At 35.1% G+C, this 27313-nt stretch overlaps 1 protein-coding gene across 10 annotated transcripts in view; it reads right to left on the bottom strand.

Annotated features, from left to right (window-relative positions):
* ESCO1 (establishment of sister chromatid cohesion N-acetyltransferase 1) overlaps positions 1–27313 on the bottom strand; it is a 43994-nt gene that overhangs the window by 2624 nt on the left and 14057 nt on the right. For 5 of the 10 annotated variants that reach the window (XM_086373009.1, XM_086373010.1, XM_086373011.1 and 2 more), the window contains 9 exons: positions 26311–26412; positions 22753–24849; positions 19254–19368; positions 17358–17418; positions 16322–16436; positions 13411–13542; positions 5072–5161; positions 3096–3239; positions 277–464 (listed from right to left, as the gene is read on the bottom strand). In XM_086373009.1, the coding sequence (XP_086229135.1) occupies positions 277–464; positions 3096–3239; positions 5072–5161; positions 13411–13542; positions 16322–16436; positions 17358–17418; positions 19254–19368; positions 22753–24285 (2378 nt within the window). In that variant the 5' untranslated portion in view covers positions 24286–24849; positions 26311–26412. Of the gene's footprint in view, positions 1–276; positions 465–3095; positions 3240–5071; positions 5162–5721; positions 5846–13410; positions 13543–16321; positions 16437–17357; positions 17419–19253; positions 19369–22752; positions 24850–26310; positions 26413–27313 lie in introns of those variants that run through there. The other 5 variants (XR_015153866.1, XR_015153867.1, XR_015153868.1 and 2 more) reach the window with 2 other exon arrangements.

The raw sequence follows: 27313 nt of genomic DNA, 5'->3' as shown, positions 1-27313 counted from the left end.
CATACTTTCATACTTTAAAAAAAAGAAAAAAGGAATAAAATCAAGAAAAACTATTGAGAGACTAAGATTATTTACAAATATTCTTAAAAATTTTCCTAAAAGCTAAACTCCCAAGAAATTTCCCATACTTCTTACATACTGACAATCTTATGCAAATTTTAAATTAATATAAATAAAGGTTATACATTTACGATGAACTAAATGTCAATCTTTATATAAAACTCTGCTTAAATGCTAAACTACTGATAATGACTTCAAGGATTACATCCAAGTTACCTTAGGCATTCAATCATGCGAGAAGCGATCTTCTTCCGACGCATCATGCTGAACACCCATATGCGGCTGATGCCACAGATTGCAGGCTCTGGCAATGTTGAGCAGCACCAGGCTTTTTGCCTTTCAAATCTGACCTTTTCTTCTTCTGACCTGATAACTGGAAGTTTTTCTTCTATAACTCTGTAGCCCTATATGCAGCAAAATTAAGGGGAAATTCATAGGTGATTTTTTTTTAATTGAAGTATAGTTGATTTACAATGTTGTGCTACTCTCTGCTATACAGCAAAGTGAGTCCATTATACACATAGAGACATTCTTGGGGGGGGGGGGCGGGGCAGGGTGTTTAAAGTGAGACTGTTATTAAGCAATTGTCTCATACTGACCTTTTGTGAGGTCATCACTACGTCCATCTGGCTTCTTAACAAACCATAGGAACCACTTAGCATTTTGCTCTCATTTTAGGAAATAAACAGACCTGGATCTACATTCTGTTCTAACTCACTTATTAGTTATGTGACCACGAGATGAAGTTACTTAATTTAGCTTTGGGATCCTTGTCTATAAACTGGAACTCTCCACCATCTCTTTCAGAGACTTGTGAGAGATTAAATAAGGAAATACAAAGCACCTGGCCATCACGGCTGGCACATAATAGGAAGTGAATGTTAATTTTCTCCACCTCCCATGTTCTAGGACCAGCGAAAGTACACGGGGTGAACTCAGCAGTCACAACTTTCTGTGATAGTTGTCATCGTTACAGGGTTCACAGCTGTGCAGAACTGGGAATCAGGATGGCAGAGGAATCAGAAGTTTAGGAAGGTCCTTTCCCTACACTCCTATCTCTTAAAAATAAAAAAAGTACTTTGAAAAACATACATCTCTTCTGCCAGTCTAGTGGTCAAAAAGGGATACCACCACCAGCCTTTCAACAGAATGAGGTACAAAAGTTAAAACAATTAGACAACAGAACTGAAAGTTAACAAAGAATAAACAAGCAAGTACTGCACGGCTATGTTCTAATATAAACACTGCGACAAGTCATTTTTGGAACTAGGTAGAATAGAAATTTAAAAAACCACAAGGTCCCTGGTAGTCTAGAGGTTAGGACTCAGTGCTTTCACTCCCATGGCCCAGACTTAATCCCTGGCCAGGGAACTGAGATGCCAGAAGCCACTCAGCAGGGCCCAAAACTCCCGCAACACGCGAGTTTATCAAAGAACACTCATTATAAACAACCAAACAAACAAAAAAAAACACTGTAAGAAACAGTCAAAAAACAAGATAGATGTCTGCAATTTTTTTTGAATGCTTAGTCATTTGCCAAATAAACTTAAGAATACTCTATATAAAATTTGCAAATATCCTTATCACTCTGCAAATCTGACTTCAAATATCTTTTTCCCCTCCTCTAATTAACTTCGTTTCAATGATCAATTCTGTCTGAAGTTATGTCCCACATAAAAAGCGATACTTCCTTCAAGTGGGTACCTTACTATTAACCTTCTTCAGGAGTCATAAATCATGCTAGCTGGATTGAATTTAAGGGGGCTGAGTTGCTAAGGACAATCCTTAAACACACAACACAGTTATTCCATACACACAGGAAGCACTTTGACATATTGGTAAATCAAGCACAACATTGCTGATATCTTTTAAAAGTGGGACAATCAAGACTCAGAGACCTATCAAGCGGACAAATGATAAAGCAAAGAATAAATCTGGGGCAATGGAAAAAATAAAGCCACAAGATGTGCACTATGCAAAATTAACTCAATTATAGGATGTCAAGCTTCTATGACTTAGTCCTTTTATATCAAATTTATATCTCCAAACTACCTTGTCAGCTATTGATTTAAATTTGTGATTACCAATAGCAAAATTCATAAACTTACACAATTTCAAGTTGAATTTTTTTTCAGATTGAATTTTTATGTAGCTTAACATATAGACATTAATCACACATATTTGTTTCAACTCTACACATTAGAAAATTTTATGATGAAGCATATATACTTACAGGCAACTATTAATATACTAAAAGACATCAACTAAACAAAAAGTCAAGTCCAATGCACACTGAATTCATGAGCAAGAACTCAGCTGAAAATAAGAGAATTCACAGGAGGTCTACCTCAAGGTGAGCATGATTAGGAAGTCCAAAATCTTCTGTTTTCTTAAACTGGTCAAACTTCGGACCATCCTATAATATTAACATACCAATTCTACTATAATTCTATTATTTGTTTACATTTGGCTCTTAAATACCAGCCAAGTCCTCATTAGAGCTCAACCAAAGAAGTGGTGACCTAATGCAGGGGTGGGAAATTTTTCATGAAGGGCCAGGAAGTAAGTATTTCAGGCTATGCAGCATAACTGGCCTCTTGCAACTACTTAATTCAATCTGTGTAGTGTGAAAGCAGCCACTGACAATATTTAAGCAAATCAACATAGCTATGTTACAATAAAATGTTGTAAAAAACAGGCTAGATTTTGCCTTCCGGACTATAATCTGGCAACCCTTGATTTATTTCAGTGCTGAAGGGGACTGAGACAGACATTTCATTAGTAGCCAACAAGGAAATTTCCGAAACAAAATTTAATAGTACTTTTGATTTGTAGAATTTTTAATCTTATACTTACTGACTTAAACAAATTCCCATGCAAGACAACTTCACTGTAGTAAAAAAAAATTATGCACAGGAATTCTCGCATTCATACTCTTCCTTACACAGAATGTTGAAAAATTTACCACGATGATGTTATTGCTATAACTCTTTAAATACTGAACTACATAGGATCATTCTTTAAAAGTCACTTACCCACTGGATATGTTCTGCAATTAGACAACCAACTACCTTTTTGTCATTAGAAATAAACAGAAGTGTTTTTGTTCTGGAATAGCACATGAGTGGAGCCTGCTGGAAACCTAAATCATTATCAACCATCTCTCTAATCTCGTCAACCTGCCAAATAAAGAAAAATTATTATTTTTTAAACAAAAGCATTTTATATATGTAAACATATGCTATTTCAGTTCAATAAATTGAGCATATTATTCCAAGCAGAACATCCTCTGAAGAGTGCTTCTGAATGACTATCCTGATCACTAAATGTTTTTCAAGCTCTGTGGACCAATCTGCAAAAGGAAGAAAGAATGGAGAGTAATGTCAAACCCAGTAGTCTGGGAACAAGACTGAGAGCTTCTCTGATAGGTAATAAGGACACTAAGGCTTCCCAGTGTAAGCATCACGGAATGGAGCACTGGAGAGAACTTCACTGGAACCTTAGCCAGGCAGGCCACATTGTTCTTTGCAAGCCTTAATTTGTACTCTCATCAGTGGAGTGGAAGTGAGCACAGAGAAAAGGCATAAATGTTTACTCCTTATCAAAAGTTTATAGGGCCAGATATTATGCAAAGCACTTTATGAATATTATCTAACTTAAATCCAACCCCTCTTACAGGCTGATAGTTTCTCACTTTGCGTATGGAAGAAATAAAATGCAGAGGTTAAATAACTTTCCCATGTCAGATATGGGACACTGGGAACAAAAGAGCTGGGGCTTCTGGGATTTGAACCCGTAACGCTCAAAGTGCTTCTACCACTCTACCTCCTAGAATTCTTGTCAAGGCCGAACAGAATAAGCTCAAACTTTTGTAGGTATTCAAAGTCAAGATTTTTATAGGCACTCAAACATCTGTTCCTTTGCCAGTTAAAAAAACAATCTGCAAATATTCAGTCCAATAAACATTCGTCTGTGACACTAAGTTTAAAATGCAAATGACACCTAAGGGGGTTAAGTATTCACACTTCCAAATTGCAGCATACCATGTAACACATTCCTTATTCAGTGATGAAAACCCAAGTCCTCTTAATCCTAGAAAAATATCCCACAATGCAACACTTGACTCAGTTCCTAAAGGCAAATGACTCACAATTCTTTGAATTTTAATTTTTAACCTATTATGGGTTGCTAACCAGTAACATACTGAACTGTAGGTTACTAACAACAAGGATATTAAGAAATTTACTCAGAATAAAATGACATCTATTAGTTTCAGTTTTATAAATTATGATTCAGATTTGTATTTTGATTCTTGAAATCACTTACATGGCATTTACTATGCCTTCTATATCATCACTCAAATTACTGATAATATGCAACAGTAATCAATCCACTGAAAATTCATTTCACATATGCTAGACAGTAGTCATGTGAGGATGTGAGAATTGGGCCATAAAGAGGGCTGAGCGCCAAAGAATTGATGCTTTCGAATTGTGGTGGTGGTGAAGACTCTTGAAGACTCCCTTGGACAACAAGGAGATCAAACCAGTCAATCCTAAAGGAAATAAGCTCTGAATATTCATTGGAAGGACTGATGCTTGAAGCTCCAATACTTTGGCCACCTGATGAGAAGAGCTGACTCATTGGAAAAGACCCTGATGCTGGGAAGGATTGAGAGCAGGAGAAGGCGGGGACAGAGGATGAAATGGTTGAATGGTATCACTCACTCAATGGAGATGATTTTGAGCAAACTCCAGGAGATAGTGAAGTACCAGGAAATCTAGTGTGCTGCAGTCCATGGGGTCGCAAAGAGTCAGACAGGACTTAGAAAACCAACAACAAATGACACACTACAAAGTTAAAGCATTCGTTTTTCAGTTGGGTTGTGACTAAATGCTGATTTCTTGTTCTCAGAATGGGGTGTTTAAATGTGCTCTGCCAGCAATACATTATACTCTTAAAATGAGCTGCAAAATTATTCATTCTGTGTGAAATCTCACTGGAAATTTACCTTTTTCAGGGCATACTTTGGATCTTCAGGAAGAACCATTATTATCCTGCCATCAGGATATTCAGCTAGAATTCTTTCTTTTTTCCAACCCTAGATACATATAAAAAAAAAGAGAATAAAATTTATTTATCACATTTCATACATCATATTCATGTACAATAAGAAAAATACATCAATGTGTCTAAAAATTACAAACATGGAAAAGTATATATGCTCATTAATGTTTAAAAAGACATGATAAATCAGCTAACTTGTTAAGCACACACAGGTACAATGTAAGCTAATTTCTTTCTACTATTCATTCAGTGATCTAAGACCACAAAAGCATTTCTAAGATATCATTTTCCATTTTAAATTAATTTTGAAAATCACACAGCAAAAGCAAGCCCCTTAAAATCAGTGACTCCCAGAACCTAAAGGATAACTCTCCCAGTTTCTTGATAAGAGAATTAAAGTCTTAAATTTCTCTGGAACATGGTTACCTCCACAAACAAACACTCATGGTTTTATGTCTGGCATGCCAAAGACCTCCAGGAGGTTTTAAATGAACTGATTTGCATGCAGGAGCCCAATATGTAAGGAATAGTTTTTATTCTTATTGATCACAACTATCAAAAGTCACAAGAAGGATACTATAAAAATATAACTACCTTCTAAGAATCTAATAGGGAAGGAGAGGCTACGTTGTGTGTATCTGAAGTTAAACATACTCAAAAAAAGAGAGGTAATAAACTCTTCTTCAGATCCACACTCGTGGTGATTAATGAGCAGAACCTGCATGAAAAAAAAAACAAAACAAAAGCCACTTAAATCTAGTAAGATGGGACTGAACCAGAGGTTAAAACTAGGAGCTTTGAGGTTAAAAATAAGTACAGAAGGAATGAGCTTAACTGGTTGTTCCATTTGTCTTACCCAACCAACTTTAAATAAAAAGGTTTTTCAAGAAGCAATGTATTTATCTTAAAGAAAACCAGCATCTTTCTGAGATTTGTTTCAGAGTATTAAAGCTCAATGAAACCAAGAAAAAGGCAACAATATTTTTAAAAAACACTATGGCAGGTCTGAAAGGAGACTGATTTTCTTAAATGATCCAGAATGGTCTTTTGGGAAAGGGTGGTTTCTTAGTTGGGGACAAAAAGTCTAGTAACAAACTTGGTATAAACAACTGTTTGGATTAAAGTATTTAAAACCAGAATTTGTTTAAAGAATAGAGCACCCAAAAGTAAAGCAAATTCAGATGATTATTTTTAGGATGGTCATGTGTTCCCAAAATTTGAAAAGAAAAAAGGAGCAGAAACAATAGTCACAGAAGTCATTTTTTTCAAATCAGAAATGAAATCTGAATCATATCCAGACCTGAATACAGCTAAACGTATTGAAAAGGCATAAGAGATATCATCCTCTTTAAAAAACAAATTTACATTAATGTTATTTTGGGGAAAAGCTTTTAAAATAAATCTATTTTACATAAAATGAAAATGGAGACTTTTCATTTTAAAAACTAAGCTACAATTTCAATGAAGAGCTAGAATTTAACTAACTCCAACTTATAACAAAGTCATAGTTTCCTAAGCTGAATTATCTAAAAATAATTTGATAAGTTACATTCCTGTTGTCTTTAAAAATAACAATACTGGCCAACGTTATACTGTACCATTGGCACTAGATAAATTATTTTGCTTTACTGACTTTTTTGTACAAAATTTTCTCTTGAAACAAGTTGAGACTTGCATGTTCATACAGAAAATGTTTCACAATTGGATTTGATACAATTTCAAAAAATGTTTTAAACATGGTTGTTTTTTCATGTATGTGTATAAGCAGGAAGAACTGCAAAGGGTCGAGTTATTGCTGCTTCAGTTTCTAATACCCATGAAGACAGCATATTTAAGAGAAAACTTTAAGAGTTCTGGATTAAAAGTTGGGGGTTAGTTCCCACTTCTTGGTAGTTACTAGCAATATAATCTTGGGCAAATCACTGCAATGCATTCTCTTTCCTGACCTAGGCTATGGACAAAACAGCTGTCATCTCCCACATCACTTAGTAGTTTAGAGAACTGCTTTAAGATGATTCCTCACACAGAGGAGCTATTCAGAAACTCTTAGGAACTTCCACTCTACCTTCTTAGTGGTGTCAAACTACAATCAATGTACTACTTTAAGAAAACACAATTAATAAAGGCCCAAAGTTACATGCAAAAATAAGTTCAAACCTTGGACAAGGCAAAGATGAAAGAACCAACGTGGCTAAAAACTGTCAAGTAAGATACTAAAGACATTTATATGCCTCAATTGCAGTTAACTCTTTCCTGGAGTCAATAACCACATGATCCTCCTATCTTTAGAGAATTTAGATGAGACGAAGTCTGTCTGCTGCTTGAAACTGAGGCAGAGGCTGTTTGCTGAAGGGTAAATGTGATTTAGAGGAATAACCAAATAGCCACAGCTTTCTCCAAAGATATAAATTTCAATGCAGTGCCTTTACACCTTTCACCTTTAGCTCTAAGATGTTACACACAGCCCTCTGCTAGCAAGTAGTATTTTCCAAATCCCATTCTTAATTCACCTATCTGGCTGCTAAAAAGCAGAAAGCTTTACACTGCTTAAAAAAAAAAAAAAAAAAAGCTTTACACTGCTAATAGCAATCAATGATCTTTTTTTTTTTTTTTGCCCTTTGCTATCCTAGTTATTCTAGACTTTAGAGTCTCAAGAATGGAAGGGGTTTTCCTCTTTGTCTATTTGAACAAGATTACAACTGAAAACAAAATACACTGGGTGGTAGATATATTGATGTATATACAACTGTCAAAATTCATCAATCAAACATTTAAGATTTGTGTGTTAAAATTATATCCCAACTATAAAAGTTCCTACTAATCACTTCCATTAAAGGTTGAATGGAAATATTCATTAAAAAATACTCTGAGAAATAAAATCAGTAACTAGCTTTTCAAAAAGACTAGCAACAAATATGGCAAGGGAAAAAAAACCTAGAGGGAGAGTCTTTAGATTAAAAGATATTTAAGAGACATACCAACCAGTGCAATATATGGACCTTAATTCAAACAGTATAGAAAATTATGAGATATTTGGGGAGATTCTGAACCCTGAGGGAATAGCTGCTATTAAGGAATTAAAATTTAAAGGTGTGATTATACTCTTAAAATCTTGTTTATTGCTATGCTGAAGCTGAGTGAAAAATACATGGGAATTCGCTATTTGGTGATAGTGGGGGGAATGGGGACTGAACTCTATTTTGGAAAATTCAATCACCCAATTGTCAAAACTGTGCCAAAGGTCCAAGGCTTAAGCAAATACCATTTATTTAGAAGTGAAAAATGAATGTAAAATGAATCCAGTTGGCAGAGTGATTAGACCTGAGGGTGAGACAAGCATTGACTGCAATGGGGGCACAAAGGGGCTTTTGAGATACTAGTGGTGTTTCTTGTCATGTGGGTGTTCACTTTGCAAAAATACACCATTAAGCTGTGCACTCGTTCATTATTTGTGTACTTCTCTTTACAAGATGTATTTCAATTAAAATTTTATTTAAATTACTAAAGGAATTTTAAAAACAGACATTTTAGTTCAACAGCAAGACTAACAGTTGTTATTTGTTTAAATAAATATACTCCAAATACCATTTAAAATTTTTTTAAATCTTTAGAAACAAAAGTAAATTAAAATTAGCTCATTCAAAATTCAGTCACATGCTCTTTTTGACAGTACCCATGGCACACAGCATAAAAAACTGCAGAAAAACTGCATAAGAGAAACAAATTAGACTCTTGAAATAGGTAAAAATATTTCTGTTGAAATGATTTTTAAAAGCAAACATGTACTTATGAATATTTTAAAAGTCAGTAAGACTGTACACCAAATTATAAACTAAGGTTATTTATGTGATTTAATTTTTTTCCTTTAGGCTTATCTGTATTTCCTGTTTTTTTCTACTTTAATAAAATGGTATAATAAAAGTATTAATATACCTTAACTACCCCCAAGCAGAAGGTTTTAACTTCATGTTTGGTTACTTTGCAAAAATAATTCTGTATTAACAACAATACTGTTAAAGATGTGTTTCCATGTTCTCTCCAGGCATACCACTTTTCCAGATCTCCGTGTGTTCACCAACCCAAAACCTCTCTGAACCCTGTCCTGGCTTTTTGAAGGTTTCACCAGAGGTGGGACTGATTAAATCATTGGCCACTGGTAACAGAATTCATTCTCCAGTGCCTATTCCCTCCTAGGATCACTGTGTAAGAACTGAAAGTTCCAACCCTCAGTAGCTGGCTCCCATCCTTAGGCTAGTTCCAAAGGTCATCTCATTAACATAACAAAACACATTGTATCCCATCTCTTAGGAAATTTCATAGCTTTTGGGAGCTGTGAGTCAGGAACTAAATAAATATTGTTTTTATAAGTCACAGTATCACAAGCACTGAAGATTATCTGAGACTTTAGTTTGAAAGTGAGTGAGGTCAATTTATTTCTGAACTAAATTTAATTGTACACACAATGTAACTGCTGAAATTAAAATAAAATAATTAAAACCTAGTATCTTATATATGTTAATTTGTAAAGAATCCGCCAGCAACGTGGGAGACATGGGTTCGATCCCTGGGATGGGAAGATCCTCTGGAGAAGGGAAAGGCTACCCACTACAGTATTCTGGCCTGGAGAATTCCAAGTGACTCTAGTCAACGGGGTCAAAAACACAACTGAGCGACTTTCACTTATGTTCAGCTAAAAAGACTTGAATGATACAATTGGTCTATTAAAGCATAATTAAGCACAATGCTTTCTGAAGCTAACCTTCAAATCTGTTAGCTATATTTATTATCACTAGAGTATTTCAAGATACATGGTTTCCCATTTTGAATGACTTAACCACTAAAAGCAAGCCAACCTGTTTAAGTTAATCTTTCGTAGTTTGAAAGAAGGTATTCAGAAAAACAAAAGTCCCATGACAGTGGTTTTTCACTCATTGAGTAAGTCAGGAATAAAAGAATATACACAAGAATTTAAGTTTTACTTTAGAAAAATCAGATTCAATTCTAAAGATGCTTTAAAGACTTCATTCCGTAGGTATGCTATGACGGCAGGATCACCTCCAGTGTACTTCTCTCATTCCCTGAAATATCTGAACTGAACAGAGGCTAGAATCCCTACTCTTCCACTAAAGCTATTTGTTTTGATAAATCTACTTGTAGCAGCACTAACTGAACTCCTTATGACAATTCAAATATTCTACCTCCACAGTGACATGTAGCATCTAGCAACATGTGACAACGGAGCACTGGCTGGTGTGAATGAGGACCTGCATTTCTCATTTTCGGAGGTCTGCTGTTACCAAACTGGATAGTGCAGCTATACAGCCAACTAGGGACTGGTCCAACCTTTCTTCAAAGCTTCTCTGGTCACCAAGACAGGAGAAACAACCTGTCTTCAGATCACTGCTCTACCAAAGTAATTATCATTTCTAAACTGAAAAGTTAATTTATAATAGTTAATATTGATTTATTGCTTTAATAGCTGTTTAAATCTTTTATTGTTAACTTTTCATTTCTTTCAGGCTTTGTTCCTAAATTTGCAGGCCAAGGGCATATCCAATACCCTGCATGTAAGGTCCTCCACAATGCATTCAGTCAGATAATCAATTCAAAGGAGGTTAAGGGAAAGACAGAGGTAAAGAAGGATTAAGTCAGGAGTTTTTCTGCAAAGAACCCAAATATTATTCCTCTTGTGCATTATTGAAAGTTTATAATAGAGCTGAATTCTGGATAGTTCCTTGCTTGGCAACAGGCTGAATGCTCTTGGGGGAGTTTTTCCTGTTTTCTCCTCACACCTTTAGGAAAACACTTCATGAAGGAAAACTGAAGGGAAGCTAGGTCTAAACCAGAATCCAGGATCCCTAGGAAGCTTTAAGAGGCTCCTTCCTAAACAGTTTCCAGTAAGTCATGTAAAATACATTTCCTTAAATGGGGTCAATGAGGCAGATGGAGTACAATGAAGGAATGCACAGAGAGAGCACTGTCATTCTTCCCCTCTACCCCAAGTCAAAGAGAATACGTAAGGGATAAAATATTTTAGTCAACCAAAAGCAGGTTCTGTGGCATCAATTTCTACTATGACTATATAACTTATATATTATTTTAATCTTTTGAAAAGAAGACTTCAGACATTTTTACCTGTCATAGATTATCATCATGAAATAATTATAAGAAAAAATTTCTACTGTCAAGAAAAACTGCTTATGTTGTAGACAGTGTTTGATTAAAATAAAACTTATTCTAATTTATTCTATTTTAAGCTGTACAGAATTAATTCTATATTAAGCAGTACAGAACTTTATTCCCAATCCCTGAACACTGCCCATTTAAAATTAAAAATATAAACAAAAGCCACAGTACAAAATGACTTCTTAGTTCTAAGTGCTTCTCTCCAAGAAACAGACACAACAGATAAACTGGCATTTAAAAAATTTAGATGTTTCATCAAACACTTACGAGTACTTAATGCAGAAGCACAACACTAGGTGCCAATACAAGATTCACGTAAGTGATAACCCAGAATCCAGAGCTGTGGTCACAGCAGAACATCTTTAATATGGGTATGCTTTTTTATCCTCTCCATACACTAGAAAAGAATGCTACAAAGTTCTGGTGGAGTTTCTACCTTACAATCTATGTATATCTATGTTTGAAAACAACAAAAGGTAAGAACGTTAACTTTGATGTTAGCAAAGGATGGCCAACTGCTAAACTCAATTCCTTCTCTTGAGCTTATTTCGAAAGTAAATAAAATAACCTGTAGCTCTGTCCCATCAAGAAGGGGGAGAGTGGGGTCTGGGGCAGGAATCAGTCTTCCTTAAGTTGCCCTGCTGCTTTACGGACTTGCAAGAGCCAGGATTTGTTAAGAAGGGATGCCTCCACCTTGTTCCATAAACTGATTTCCTTTGGTGTTGTGGAAGAGCAGAGTACATTATTTCCTGGTTGATTTCCTTACAGTTGGTCCCAGAAATTAAGAACTTCCCTTAAAATGAAGAACTAAGTCTTTTAAACCAAATTTCTTTATAATTTTTGGAAACTGGCTGCAAGAATCAAATAATGTAACTTGAGCAGAATACAATTCTACCAGATTGATGGATGTAAAATAGATAAGTATTTCTGCCCCAGAAGTATTCCATAATTTAGTTACCTGATAGGCCTATTTTTCTTTTCAAGTTGTAAGGATATTAACAGAGTCAAATTGGAAAAGGACAAATTTCAAATGATAAATAAATATCTAACTATAGATACTCTATATCCACATACCTTATATTTTATTTGGTTAAGTGGGAGGAGGGTGTGTGTGGGGAAAAGCAGATGGAATAAGGAATATAAAGGATCACCACAGCAGGGAACCAAAAAAGGAAAACCCCACCTATCTTGGGAAGAAGTAATTGAATAAATAAAACCACGAATATGAATTCTTCAACCAAAGATAAGGATACAAATTTAACTGAAGCCAATAAAGATCTTTTAAATCTAGTGCCTATATGAAATGAATTGGTGATCTCAGTTCAGATATCCTGGAGGTCTTATTAATGTGAGTGTACAGTACTGAAGGTAACATGTATAAAATAAATTCCATTTCAGATACGGGTAAACAGCAATTACATTAAATTACTATTTTCACAAGATATCTGAAATGGTTCAAAATTATTTAAAATTTTGCTATTTCCAAAAACAAATATTAAATAATACCCATTATGCCTCAACTGCACGTACATTAAAATATATATATACTAAAACATATTTACTTTGTGGGATTTTTTTTTTTAAGTATACTACAAATTCTGAGGTTTTAGCCATCAAGAATTGTTCAACTTTAATAAGAAAAACTCTTATGTTAGCAAAGAGAAGTAAAGGAAATCCCCACACAATCTATTCAGTATAATATATACCACTATCAATCCCCCCAAAAAAGTTGTGTCAAGCTATTCTGAATACTAAACAGACTTATCAATATTAACAATTAAAATCAAAGGAAATTTAAAAAAATACTCAAGTTGAAGAGCATCACTTGTTAGAAGAGGTATAATAACACTTTAAAAATATAACAATTTAAAAATTAAGTTAAATTTAAAAATTTAAAAATCCCACAACATACACCAGCCGGAATGAATTGGCTGGGTTTTATGTTTGGCTCTGTTTTAAAATAAGCCTGTATATATACTACAGGGGCTTTGTATATGGTGCTATTTTCTAAAGACAAAATTTTTTCAATGACTTGAATCTGACAATTCATCTCTAATGATCTGATTCTGCATTTTAGAAGTCATGAATTCCACTTACCACGTATTTTACAGCACTTATAAACTGATTGTGGAAGAGCAGATGCTGTGTTTCATCCTCTGGATTTGAAGCAGTGTAAAGCATGCCACAAACATTACAGGAAACTGCTCCAAATCTTTTTTGTCCTGCATCCTATTTATAAAAAACAAACAGAAGGGTTTTTTTTTCCCCCACGAAAGAATAATTTGAGAATATCAGTCTCTAAAGTTATAATGTGAACATAGAGTGAGAAGTGTTTAAAACAACATTCCATGTTGATGACAAAAATGAAGATGCTAACTTTCGAAATCTGTATGTAATTTTATTAAGAATTGCTTTCCATTTTAGTAATCATTCACTCCACAGCATTTAATAACAACTGAAAAGAACTGAGAAAGTATCTTTAACACTACACTCAGTTCTAAAGCCTCAAATGGCAAATACTTATAAATGAGAACTAGTATGTATTTTGTACCTGTGATAATTCTACCATTGAAGTTTAGAAGAAATACTTCAGACTTTTTTTTATAATGTCTTAAGTCTTTTCTCTTTAATAGTTTTGTTCTAGTTATATTAAAAAAAAAAAAAAAGAGTATTTTGATGTCACCAGAAACTCTTGAGCAAAGGTAAAATTAAACATTCTCTATTTTCTTTATATCAAATAAGTATGAAAGACTGACTATAATCACCTGTACTCCAGTAATTCATACTTGTGCTGTAGCACAGTAACTGGTTACAAAAGGTTTTCTATACTTATCCTCATTTAAAAAGACAAATAACAGCAATATGACCTAACTTTAACATTAATTTTAAAAGCACAATTCCTCTTTTCTTGCTGCTCTGAAACTGGGAAATTTCAACTAATTACTGAAAAAAACAAACAGAATCTAAGACAACTATATCCTAGTGCCTTACAGCTAGGGCCACAGAGCAAAAAGAAACCAAATGGTAAATGAACGATTGCATATAAAACTAAAGGGAAGCTCATTCTAAAGACTGAAACTATTGACAAAATACTAGCTGAAAATTCAGGGAGTTAAAAAAAATTGCTTGAATTATGGTTAAGATACAAAACATTGTATTTACCATGTTAACCATTTTTAAGTGTACATTTCAGTAGTATTAAGTACACTCACACTGTTGTGCAACCAATCCACACAATTACTTTTATTTTGCAAAACTGAAACTCTAGGGACTTCCCTGGTGGTCCACTGGTTAAGACTCCACACCTCCACCTCTAGGGTCACAGGTCTGATCCCTAGTCAGGGAACTAAGATCCCACATGACGTGAGGAGTGGTCAAAAAACAAAACAAAACAAAAAACCCTGACACTCTATACCCACTAAACAGTTCCCCAATCCTCCTTCCTCCCCAGCTCCTGGAAACCATCATTCTGCTTTCTATCTCTATGAATTTGATTCTTTTAGGCACCTTTCATAAGTAGAATCATCTAGTATTTGTCATTTTATGACTGACATTTTACTTAGATAATGTCCTCAAGGTTCAATCATATTATAGTATGTGTCAGAATTCCCTTCCTTTTTAAGGCTGAATAATATTCCACCATCTACATACACATCACATTTTGTTCAGCCATCCACCCACTGGTGGACTCTTTAGTCGCTTCCACTCTCTAATTGCTTTAGTTGTGAGTAACAAACACAGATGTACAAACAACCTCTTCAAGCAGGCAGTTTTCTTAGTAATGACTAAGTATCCACCTGGGTTTCTTTTCCTCACTGGTAAATGGAAAATAATAGTCGTACCTATCTCACACTTTTTTCTAAGGCTTAACTTAATTAATATAAGTGGAGGAAATGGAACAATGTATTGAAAAATATTCGCTGCTATCATGATCATTAACATCATCATTATTATCAACTCTTGACCAGCACTATCCAACAAAAATGTGATCCACAAAGGTAATTTTTAATTTACTAGTAGCCACATTAAAGACTGCAGAAGCAAACCAATAAAATTGATAATATATTTTATCTAACAAGACATACACCAAATGTTATAATTTCAACATACATTAAATATTTGTAAAACTTAGTGAGATACTTTACATGCTTTCTTGTACTCATCTTTGAAACACAGCGTATGTGTTTACACTTGAAGCATACCTCAATTCTGGTGAGTGACATTTCAAGTGCTCAACAGTCATACGTGGCTACCACACGGGATGGTGCAGCTTTAGACTCTACTTGTCTAGTTAATCCTGTTTCACTATCATATTGATTTGACTACAGAAACAGTATTAAATTTGATGAAACAACTTTTTCCCTCACTAATCTTTCTCAAAAAGATTTCTAGACAATTCTTACAAAATTATCCCCCCATATTAAAGCTGGAACCAATTATCCAGTACCAAAAAATCCAATTACTTGTGTCAACTGGAACTACATTAAATGTTCCTATTATTTTGGGTTTCTTCATTTTTTTTATATTGTGCTCACTCATTCAAATTAGATTTTTCATCAAACTATCTCCCTCTCTTTTCTACCTGGCACCAAATTGTACTTATTTTCTATTTCAAATTAACTACCAGTTTATCTTCCTGTACAATTACACCATATACTAAAATATACATATTTAAAATCATCTGTATTTATTAAGTTCCATGTTATTTTAAAATTTAAACCAACTACTAAAAGAAGGTAGTGATCAAATGACACATTTAAGAAAATAATGTGAAATAAAGTATCAATCTGTTGTAAATAAAACTAGAAGTAAGGAAATTTGAATTTTTATTGTTATAGGATGGAATCACTGAAGAGAGTGGCTGTCATAATACCAAGAATTATTTCCATGATGAAGAATTAGTGACAAAAAGGCTCTGTAGGGGAAAAACATGAACTTATTCCTTGACAACATGCATAAATAAGATGGTGTAATACATTTTAGCTAAAAGGTCAAATTGTATACTTACTATGATCAACTGTTTTTCATCAGCTTTCTCTGCTTCTTTTAGTTTCAAGTCTTTTGGAATTGTTATCTCCAAATGGGAATTACACTTGGGCCAAGAATGATTTGGTGGTATCTCCCTTTGAAAAAACAACCAACCAACCAACCAACCATTAAATGTTATAGATCCATATCATTTCAAATCACTGGTAGAAAAATACTTAGGATTTTCTATACAACACTGTGACAAATAAAATTCCAAGGGGTGTGGGGGCGGGGAAATAACCTTTTAAAAACCAAAAGGAAACCCAAAGAAACAATTCATTTGCAACATAAAAACAAAAAAATGTAGTACCTACTATAGTATGAATAAGTTTTAAGTTTCATAGTTTCAGCAATTTGAGTCACTACTGTTTGTCCTAAATACTGTTTTCAGTAATCAGTAAAGCAAAAATGTATACTAATTTATTTTGAAAGTAAAGACAGAACAAAAGGCTTTCAATATACTGAAACATTTTTACATGTTGCTAATATATATCATGAGGCTTTTTGGGCAAAAGGAGCATTCTCATATATTGTTGCTGGGAGTATAAGACTCAACCACTTTGCAAGGAAATTTGGCAAGGCAGGTTAAATTCTACAGCTATGAATTTATCCTAGATTGAGCCACATAAGTGGACAAAGATAAGTGTTTATTGCAGGACTTTTTTTCTGATAGAAATAAACTAGAAACAACCATGGTTTCAATAGAGAACTGTTAATAAACAATGGAACATATGCACAATGGAATCTAATACAGAATTTAAAAGAATGAGGAAAGAAGGTAGAAAATATCTTTTCTATCTTCCATAACACACTGAGAAAAAACTAAAAGTTGCAAAACACTATGTGTAGACACAGAAAAAAAAATACACTAAAAACAAAATTTCTATCACATCTGTGTGAAAAACTGATGATTACTAATGCAGCCTTTCAAGGGAAAAAATTCCCCAAACTCAAAACTTCCAAGTATAAAATTCTGAAGTTCTCATATTTATACTTATATTAAACTAATACCTTACCTGTTATCACTCGTCTTAGATGTCTGATTACAGAGTACACTGTGCTGTTTGGGAATCGAACCTGTGATTTAATAAAAAGATGGGTTATTACTAAGCTTTGTACTAGCCCTCCACCTAACAGTTAAAAATTATCAGGAAGAAAAACAACCTCAATGCACTAAATGCTTTATTTTTAATAAATACCATTTGATAAAATTAGAGTCACCTTTCTAGGAATTTCTCTTCAGAGAAGAGGCAAAAAAGCTCTACAGAGCTGCAGAGAGATCTAATGGTAGATTAACAGTGTGTCTCTAGTTTCAGCAATAATTACTAGCACTGAACAATAAAGGAAATTGTTTAAATGCTTTCATAATTGTTCACAATAATGCTTTCACAATTATTCAGTCTCTAAACAGAAATAAAGGAAAACATTAGCTTAAAAAAACCTGTAGTCTCTGGAGTTTTAATCACACTGGTGGTGGTTTAAGTGCTCAGTAGTGTCTGACTCTTTCGTCTCCATGGATTGCTGCCCATGGATTGCCCTTTGTCACAGGATTTCCCAGGCAAGACTACTGGAGTGGGTTGCTATTTCCTTCTCCAGGGGATCTTCCTAACCCAGGGATCGAACCCACGTCTCCTGCACTGCAGGCAGTTTAGATTCTTTACCACTGAGCCACCAGGGAAGTCCTTTAATCATATTACTAATCAAATAATGCAATAACAATTAATTTTCTAACGAATAAATGCATTTCTGGTACTCATATTATACTTCCCCTTCCCCAACTAAGGGCGTCCCTGGTGGGTCAGGGAAATTCCATGGACAAGGAGCCTGGTGGGTTACAGTCCATGGAGTCACAAGAGTCAAACACACCTTAGCAACTAAGCACTCCTAAGTGAAAAGGTTAAATGACATATGCAATGCAATCAATTATATGAACATAATATTTAGGAATTTCTTTTCTGTATCTCCTGGTGCTTCATCTGCTGTAGGTGAACAAATTGCTATTCAAGGATTCAAAGACTATACTGCCCAATTTTTTGGGCCATGCCATTCAGCTTGTGGGATCTTAATTCCCCAACCAGGGACGGAACTCGTGCCCCTGCAGAAAAAGCGCTGAGTCCTAACCACTAGACTGCCAGGGAATTACCCTCAAAATATTCATTAGGTTACAAAAATAAAGTTTTTTATGGTAAAAGTGAACAGACTATATATATGAACTGATTTAATTCAAAGATACAATTACTAAGATGGAAAACTGAGTAATTAAGGTTTAAAGATAAGAACCTGGTAAACTAGTCATTTATACTTGAAAAATAAACTGCCATCATTAATTTAAGCAGTTCATTAAATAACACTTCTCCAGAAAGTAAGTTCACAAACAAAATAAAAGATTTAAAAGCAAAGTAGTTTTGGTAGGGAGTCAAAGAATCACCTTAAGTACTGTACTGCTGCTGCTGCTGCTAAGTCGCCTCAGTCGTGTCTGACTCTGTGTGACCCCATAGACGGCAGCCCACCAGGCTCCCCCGTCCCTGGGATTCTCCAGGCAAGAACACTGGAGTGGGTTGCCGTTTCCTTCTCCAATGCAGGAAAGAGAAAAGTGAAAGTGAAGTCGCTCAGTCGTGCCCGACTCTTAGCGACCCCATGGACTGCAGCCTACCAGGCTCCTCCGTCCATGGAATTTTCCAGGCAAGAGTACTGGAGTGGGGTGCCATTGCCTTCTCCATAAGTACTGTACACAACCCAATTAACAGACGCAATTCTCCCCCTTCAAAGAATAGTTATCACACATTTGAAAAACATAAGCAATGGTTAAAAGAAGGATTTCACGGGTTTGATAGTGGATATAGTCTTCTGCTATGCTGACAAAAAAAATCTCTGACCACTGAGAAATCTAAACAATACTTTCAAAGTATTACCTGGAAATTTATTCTCTCCTGTATCGATTTTTGCTTGACTGAGCAGAGTTGAGACAGTAGTGGCATTTTCCACTGGATTGTTTTCAAGCTTAGATTCCAAACACAGGCTGCAATTCTAAGCACATATAATCCAAAATGTTAATATTCACTTTTGTATCAACCTTTGGGTCTTACTACAATATTTTCAGTGAATTTTAGCACTATACTAAGAAAATTTAAGATCATATATGGAGTAATTCACACAAGATATGCCTTTAAAAAGTCTCTTTATGATCTCCCTACAAGCTACCCTTCCTCTCAGCATCAACTCTTATTATTCCCCTTCATGCTAGACTGAAAACTTTACCTCTCCCACAGATACACTCCATATCTGCCGGCTCTATACTTTTTCTGGGTTTCATCTACCTAAGTCTCACTGTCCATTACAACAGCTCATTCTTGGGCACTTAAAATGTGATATGACTAATCTGTGATTTACTGCAGATGTAAATCACCTACCAGATTTTGAGGTAATAGTACCAAAAAAAAAAGTAAAACATCTCAATTTTTAAAACTCATGACACATTGAACCATTATTTTTACATGACAAGTAATATAGATTAACTTTACCAATTTTTTTAAATGTGGCTAGCAGAAATTTTTAAACAATTTATGTGGCTCACACTTTATCTCTACTGAACAATGCTAATCTACAACAGCTTACCCCTGTATAAACTCAAGTCATTAAATATTAACCCCTTCCATGAAATCTCTTCCAAGTTTTCCATTCCTTTTCCCCAAATTTCCCAATTACCTCATCCATCTTTCATGCCCTTATCACTTTCTATTTTGAATTAGTTATTTATTAATCTCCTATATACTCTTAAGTACATTTGCATATGTATATGCTGCTGCTGCTGCTAAGTCGCCTCAGTCATGTACGATTCTGTGCGACCCCATAGACAGCAGCCCACCAGGCTCCCCTGCCCCTGGGATTCTCCAGGCAAGAACACTGGAGTAGGTTGCCATTTCCTTCTCCAATGCAGGAAAGAGAAAGTGAAAGTGAGGTCGCTCAGTCGTGCCCAAATCTTAGCGACCCCATGGACTGCAGCCTACCAGGCTCCTCCGTCCATGGAATTTTCCAGGCAAGAGTACTGGAGTGGGGTGCCATTGCCTTCTCCACATATGTATATATGTAAGTATATTTTTGTGTATATATATACTTAAGTATATCGTTTCAAGTATATATTTTTTAATCTTCTAATACTCTTAGGAGCAAGACTTATTATATCTATCCTTGTATTTCTAAGAGCTCCTAAATCAGAACTCTGTCAAAGTAGATACTCAATAACTAATAAAGGAAAATAGTGCAAACTCACACAGTAGCTATCTCAGAGGAATGGAAATGTGGTGGTGAACAGATAACTTTTTCATGTGTGTCTGTATCTATCTGTATTGTAACTGTTACAGAGAACTCCTAACATTATTCTTGAATATTACATTTTTGAAATATGAACATTTTTGTCATTAAAAGGCAGAAAAATTAAAAACAATAAAAATAATGACATGTTAGTAATCAATCTCCATTAGGAAGCTAGAATTACTAGTTTAAAAAAAAATCATAAAATAATTGAGCTTTAAAATTCATAAAATCCAAATACTTTAAATTCAGCCCGAAGAATTCAGAAGGCCTATCAGACAGATGCTTAGCCTTACTAACCATCATCATTTTTCAGTACTTTTGAGACTGACACCATGTAATAAAAAGAAGAAAAATTGCAGACAGCCACAGAAAAAGTTTTCAAATGGTGTAAAGTTTGCTTTTTTACACTCTTCTACTTTCCCAAGTATAAATCCAGCTAGATTCTGAAGCCAGTCAATCTCAGTTGAAAGCCTGGCTCCATCACTTACATGTTACACAGATCTCTAAGCTTCACTCAAATCTCTAAGCCTCACTCCCCTCACCTGCAATACATGGATAGTAATAGAACTCATGGTGTAGAATGTGGTAACAATTATATGAAGCTCTCCTTTGCTTAATAAAGAAGCAGTGTTCATTAAACAAAAGCTATTATGATGGCTTCACTAAACATCTTAGTACTTATGGGAAGAAGAGAAACCTCTAAGTGACTAGTACAATGTAAGTTCATTAAAGGCGGGACACAGACCATCTTCTATAGCCTTATTAGCATGGTGTCTTGAATGCAGCAGGCACTCAATAATGTCTTGAAACGATATGTTCAACACCACATCTCCTAACCACTCTTTATATAGTAATCACATTGTTGGTATCAGTGATAGTAATCACATTGCTGGTATCAGTGAAAAAGAATCAGTGAAAAAGTTGGAAACAACGTAAAAGGGCGTTCACAGAGGAAACCATAAATAAAGTGTGGTATATTTTTTTACAACTATTAAAATACCCATGTATCAATGAGAATAAACAGTGGTCTATTTTGGGGGCTTCTGACACAAACCCTGACTCCTTACTCACTCAAATTTGCTTCTAGACCCAAATGCCTTGAAAGAGAACTTTAAATCACTTGTAAAACTTTCAAGTGACTTTTTTTTCTCAAATGATCTTCTTATATCCAGAGTATGTCACTGCAGAAAGAATTAAGGACTGAAAATCAGGACAGCTGAATTCAAATCTATTTGTGCCACCAAACACGTGGCCTAATCCACATTCTTCTACTGCTCTCAGCTTTCTCATTATAAAATTAAATAACTGAAACAAAATTGGTGGAGTTTTAAAAATCAGTATTATAGAGTACTAAAGTTCTGCCTACTGATTTTATATATTGATATTTCAACTACATCTTAATTTGGAAAGAAATGGTTCAGCTGCTTTTATAAAGTTTCAAAATTACTTCTTAGGTAATCAAGTTTCTTCCAGATATTTAGATTCTGTTTTTCAATTTACTTTCCCATTTACAAAAGTTTTGCCCACTACAATTTTATTCTTAGCCTGAGGACTGAATTATTTACATCCTTCAGGCATTTTATCTGCCAGCTGTTCAAAATGGCTGCACAAGTCAAAGCAAAAGGCATCTCTGCTAGAAATACTCAAGTTTTACCAGGTGGTGAAAAGTTGACTTGTGCCAGATGAAGTTATTTTAACAACTTGATCAGAACTGAGCCCAATTTCAAGTTCCACATTTTAGTCACTCACTATGAAACAGTTTCTTTGGTTACAATTAATAGAAAAAGGAAACAAACCAGTGTGTTAAATGAAAATGAAAAGCTAGAATTTGACAGGTTTGTGCTTCACATAAAATAAAAATGAAGGGTGAAAATAAGGAAACAATGACAAGCATTCATGTAAATATGAGGCATCTAAAGGAGTCAGTAAGTTCTATCACTCACTACAAGACCAGGTTAATGAAACTCTTGCTAACTCCTTACCAAATGACTCTTCCATCTTTTACAACTTAATTCTTAAGCTAAAGTATGTTATAAACACTTAATTCTTATCAGAAAATACTCAGACACCTCCAGGTACATAATGAAAATAGATTACCTTATCCGGTGTTGATTCAAAAGCATCTTTCTTCTGCTTATCCAACGGTTGGTCAGGAGGTGGTTTTATCTGATTACCCAAATGACAATTTTCAGGAGCCTTTTTGGGGATCTTATTCATTTCAACTGTAATATCATTAGGTGTAACATCTTCAGAATTAACTTCTTTCATTTCTTCCTGCTGGCAAGCTTTATTTTTATCACCATATGGTTTTGACCCTAAAAATGTACTTTGCGTCACTTGCTGATGCGTTTCTAACGCAGGTAGTGAAAAACTGGTTCGTAATAAGCCCGATTTAGGGGAAAATTGAGAGTCTAATTTATTTTGCTGCACAGAGTTAAATTTTGAGAGTTTAATTTTAGTCCAGTTGGAGTTCTTTTTAGTTGAGTTGTTTATTCCATTTAGTATACATTTCACAGGCTTTGTTTTTCTACTGGGGAAGAAACGATTACACTGAACGTCCTGATTCGTTTGCTTCTGATGAAGTATTTGTCTTTCAGTCTCTGTCTCTTCCAATTTTATTTCTGTAGGCTTCTCCTCCTTTACACTTTCCATTTGTGAAGATTCCTTTTTTACCTCTACAGTATCTGACTCAATTTCACCAGCAATTTCTTCACAGAGCTGGAGAATGCTCCCGCGTTTGCTTGTTCCTGCTTGCTCCAGCCCATTGTCTCCAGTTTGTTCAGGCACTGATGGCTGTGGACTTTTTTGGGATTTTGCACTATTATTCACTTGTGTGTGAACTGACTTCTTCATCTCGTTCTTTTTAGAGACCACTGAAGTAGCCACTTTGGATCTTTTTATCTCAGAAGAAGATTTTGTTTCTTCTTTTCTAGTATTCTCCAGACACTTTTCAGATCCTTTTATGCACTGAGAACCAGAAGTATAAGCCGTCTGATGCTCCACTTTGCGCTTTTTTCCTTTGGGGGAATTGATCGCTTCATTAGTGACAGAATTTTCTTCCTCTTTAGAATCAGACTTTATTTCCAATACTTTTCTTTTCACATGTTTCTGATTTGTTTTAGCTTTATTAGATTTACTCTGAGTATTGTTACAGTGCTCTTTTTTTGTTGGCGGCAAACTCTGTTTAACTGCTTGAGCCTGACCCTGAATTTCTCTACTACGCAGAGACCTTGTTGAAACCTCTGTTAGCTGTTGTAGTCTTTGTGATCTCCGGTTGAGCTGTTCACTTGATTTAGGGGTTTCGTGCACTGTTTTTTTCTGAGATATTTTCTTCTGTTTTGTAGATTCCTGTTGTGAATGTCCCTTTACAGTCACCATATTTTTATTAGTAGATTTACTAGCTCTTTTATCAGTGGATGCTGACCTTGTGCTCATGCATGTTCCTAATTCAGGCTGATTCACTTTACTTTCATTTGAAGATTTAACCAGTGATTTTATAGCTTCCTTTGGATCTGATTTTTTTGCTAGATTTTTTTGAGAACCTTGAACTTGTGTTTCTAAATTCTTATCTTCATTCTTTTTAATAACACTAGAGGAATTTTCTTTTGATTTCTCCTGAATGGACATCATTCCTGAGTAAGGTCCTCCTTTTCTGAGTATTTTCGAAATTTTTGTGCCTTGTAAATAATAAATGCTGAATGTCTAGTATTATCTCTGAGCAGGTCTAAAAAATTCAACTGATACTGGTACACATTTTCAACAAAAGTACTAGTCTGCTAAGATTTCTGTCATCCTTACGGCATGAAGGCTGAATAATATTTGCTTTACTTTGGACAAGGCAATAGATATTTGAGAAAAATTAAAATCTAAGCTAATATTTTCAGAACTTTTTATGACAGAAATTTTAATTCAAGTTTGATGTGTTTTGTTAATGTTTCAATTAAATTTGTTTTCAGGCCTAGCCCTATGACTGGATAAGTTATTTATCACTGACCCGTCTGATTTGACAAAGTTTTTGAAAATTTTTTTCTTCTGAAGTCTACAGTTATTGGACTTTGATTCATTAGAAACATGTCTTATAGCTAACACGTTTCTTTGCTTGTTTGCTGAGTCTGTTGATTTAAAGTTCTTATTTAACCACGTCCGTTTAATAAAATACTCTATTAATAAAGATTTCCTTTTGTGCTGGCATTTCTGGAAAAATAAAAAAACAAACATTAAATTTTGTACAATCCAAGAATTTGGCAATGCTAACACTACAAAGAAATAACCACAACTTACAAAAAATGTTACTCTTTCTTTCAAATACTTAGTGTGTATACTTAAAATACACTTTAAAACTGTATAAGCAATTGTTGTTGGACTGTTGTGGATCACAATAAACTGTGGAAAATTCTTCAAGAGAAGGGAATACCAGACCATCTGACTTGCCTCTTGAGAAACCTATATGCAGGTCAGGAAGCAACAGTTAGAACTGGACACGGAACAACAGACTAGTTCCAAATAGGAAAAGGAGTACGTCAAGGCTGTATACTGTCACCCTGCTTATTTAACTTAAATGCAGAGTACATCATGAGAAACGCTGGGCTGGAAGAAGCACAAGCTGGAATCAAGATTGCTGGGAGAAATATCAATAACCTCAGATGTGCAGATGACATCACCCTTATGGCAGAAAGTGAAGAGGAACTAAAAAGCCTCTTGATGAAGGTGAAAGAAGAGAGTGAAAAAGTTGGCTTAAAGCTCAACATTCAGAAAATGAAGATCATGGCATCCGGTCCCATCACTTCATGGGAAATAGATGGGGAAACAGTGGAAACAGTGTCAGACTTTATTTTTCTGGGCTCCAAAATCACTGCAGATGGTGACTGCAGCCATGAAATTAAAAGAAGCTTACTCCTTGGAAGGAAAGTTATGACCAACCTAGATAGCATATTCAAAAGCAGAGACATTACTTTGTCAACAAAGGTCCATCTAGTCAAGGCTATGGTTTTTCCTGTGGTCATATATGGAAGTGAGAGTTGGACTGTGAAGAAAGCTGAGCGCCGAAGAATTGATGCTTTTGAACTGTGGTGTTGGAGAAGACTCTTGAGAGTCCCTTGGACTGCAAGGAGATCCAACCAGTCCATTCTGAAGGAGATCAGCCCTGGGATTTCTTTGGAAGGAATGACGTTAAAGCTGAAACTCCAGTACTTTGGCCACCTCATGCGAAGAGTTGACTCATTGGAAAAGACTAATGCTGGGAGAGATTGGGGGCAGGAGGAGAAGGGGACGACAGAGGATGAGATGGCTGGATGGCATCACCGACTCAATAGACGGATGTGAGTTTGAGTGAACTCCAGGAGTTGGTGATGGACAGGGAGGCCTGGCGTGCTGCAATTCATGGGGTTGCAAAGAGTCGGACACGACTGAGCAACTGAACCGAACTGAACTGAAGCTGTTGTGGGTTAGGCTTTGCTGTGGGTGTGGGTGGGCTTGGTGCCTCATTAGGGGTTTGGCTCTATTTTACTGTTTGTGTTTCTTCTGGGGCCAAGCTGAAGGGGCAGCATACTTAAGGCTAACAGGAAAATGTACCCTAAGTATAGTCTTATAAATCGAAAACCTGTCTTAAATAAACAGAGAATAGCTGAAAATCAATCTTTCCTTGAGGTTACTTACATTTCCTTTCCCACAAGAAACATTTGATCTTTCAGCCACCATAACTCATAGAATTTGACAAAATCATTCCTTATAATTTCCTTTTAACACATTATACAGCACCTAAAAGTAAAATATTGAGAAATGTTTATAAAGTACAAAGATGTAATTATTTACATCTCATCTATTAATCAATACTCCATAATTTTACCCTGTCCCTAACATTAGTTTTCAGAGCTCCATTTACACTTAAGTATAGTATTTCTAATCTGAAGTAAACTATGGCACGTGCATCCAATGAAGTTAAGCTTTTCTATTTCAATTTTACATTTTAGAAAAAACTTTGTAACAAAAAAAATCATCATACATACAGTGGTTAAGCTAGTAAAGCAAAATCCTACTTTGAGGAAAAATAGTGCATGTAAATAATTACATTCATAGAAAAATAGTGACAGATAAAAAGACAGATTTAAATACACAACATTTATGTCTACTCTCATGTAATACTTAAAAAAAAAAAGCAATAGATTACAATGAAGCAAGACAAAACCATAAACCCAAAGGATAAAAACAAAAGTGTAGATGACAAAAATTGAAAGTACAGAAGCTACAAAGAAGGACAAATAACCTCCACACTCAAAGAAACCTGATCCTAAACTGGAAATTGAGGAAAGCCAAGTGAGAACCAACTCTACTTAAACCAGAGAATCTCTCAAGCAGCAGAAATGGGCAGTACCACAAGATGGGGAGAAAATGGGACTCACATAAAGGGAAAGATCCCCACACAGCCATCCCAATTATTACCCAGGTGAATGGGGAAACAAAAATATGATGTTTCAGTACAACAGAACACTCAGCAATCAAAAGGAACAGTGCTTGGAGCCACATGAATGAACTTCACAATCATGATGTTGAATGAAAAGGGCTAGACACAAAGAGTACATAAAGTATTTTACTTTTATGAAATTCTAGAAAAGGAAAACTTATCTATAGTAACAGAAAATAGATGAGTCACTGCCTGGGG

Source organism: Bos grunniens, chromosome 24 (genome assembly GCF_055505025.1).
Source record: "Bos grunniens cultivar Pamir isolate PY7600 chromosome 24, Bosgru_T2T1.0, whole genome shotgun sequence".
Lineage (NCBI taxonomy): Eukaryota > Metazoa > Chordata > Mammalia > Artiodactyla > Bovidae > Bos > Bos grunniens.
The sequence above is the reverse complement of the archived record's forward strand: the minus strand, read 5'-3'. Positions and strand labels throughout refer to the sequence as shown.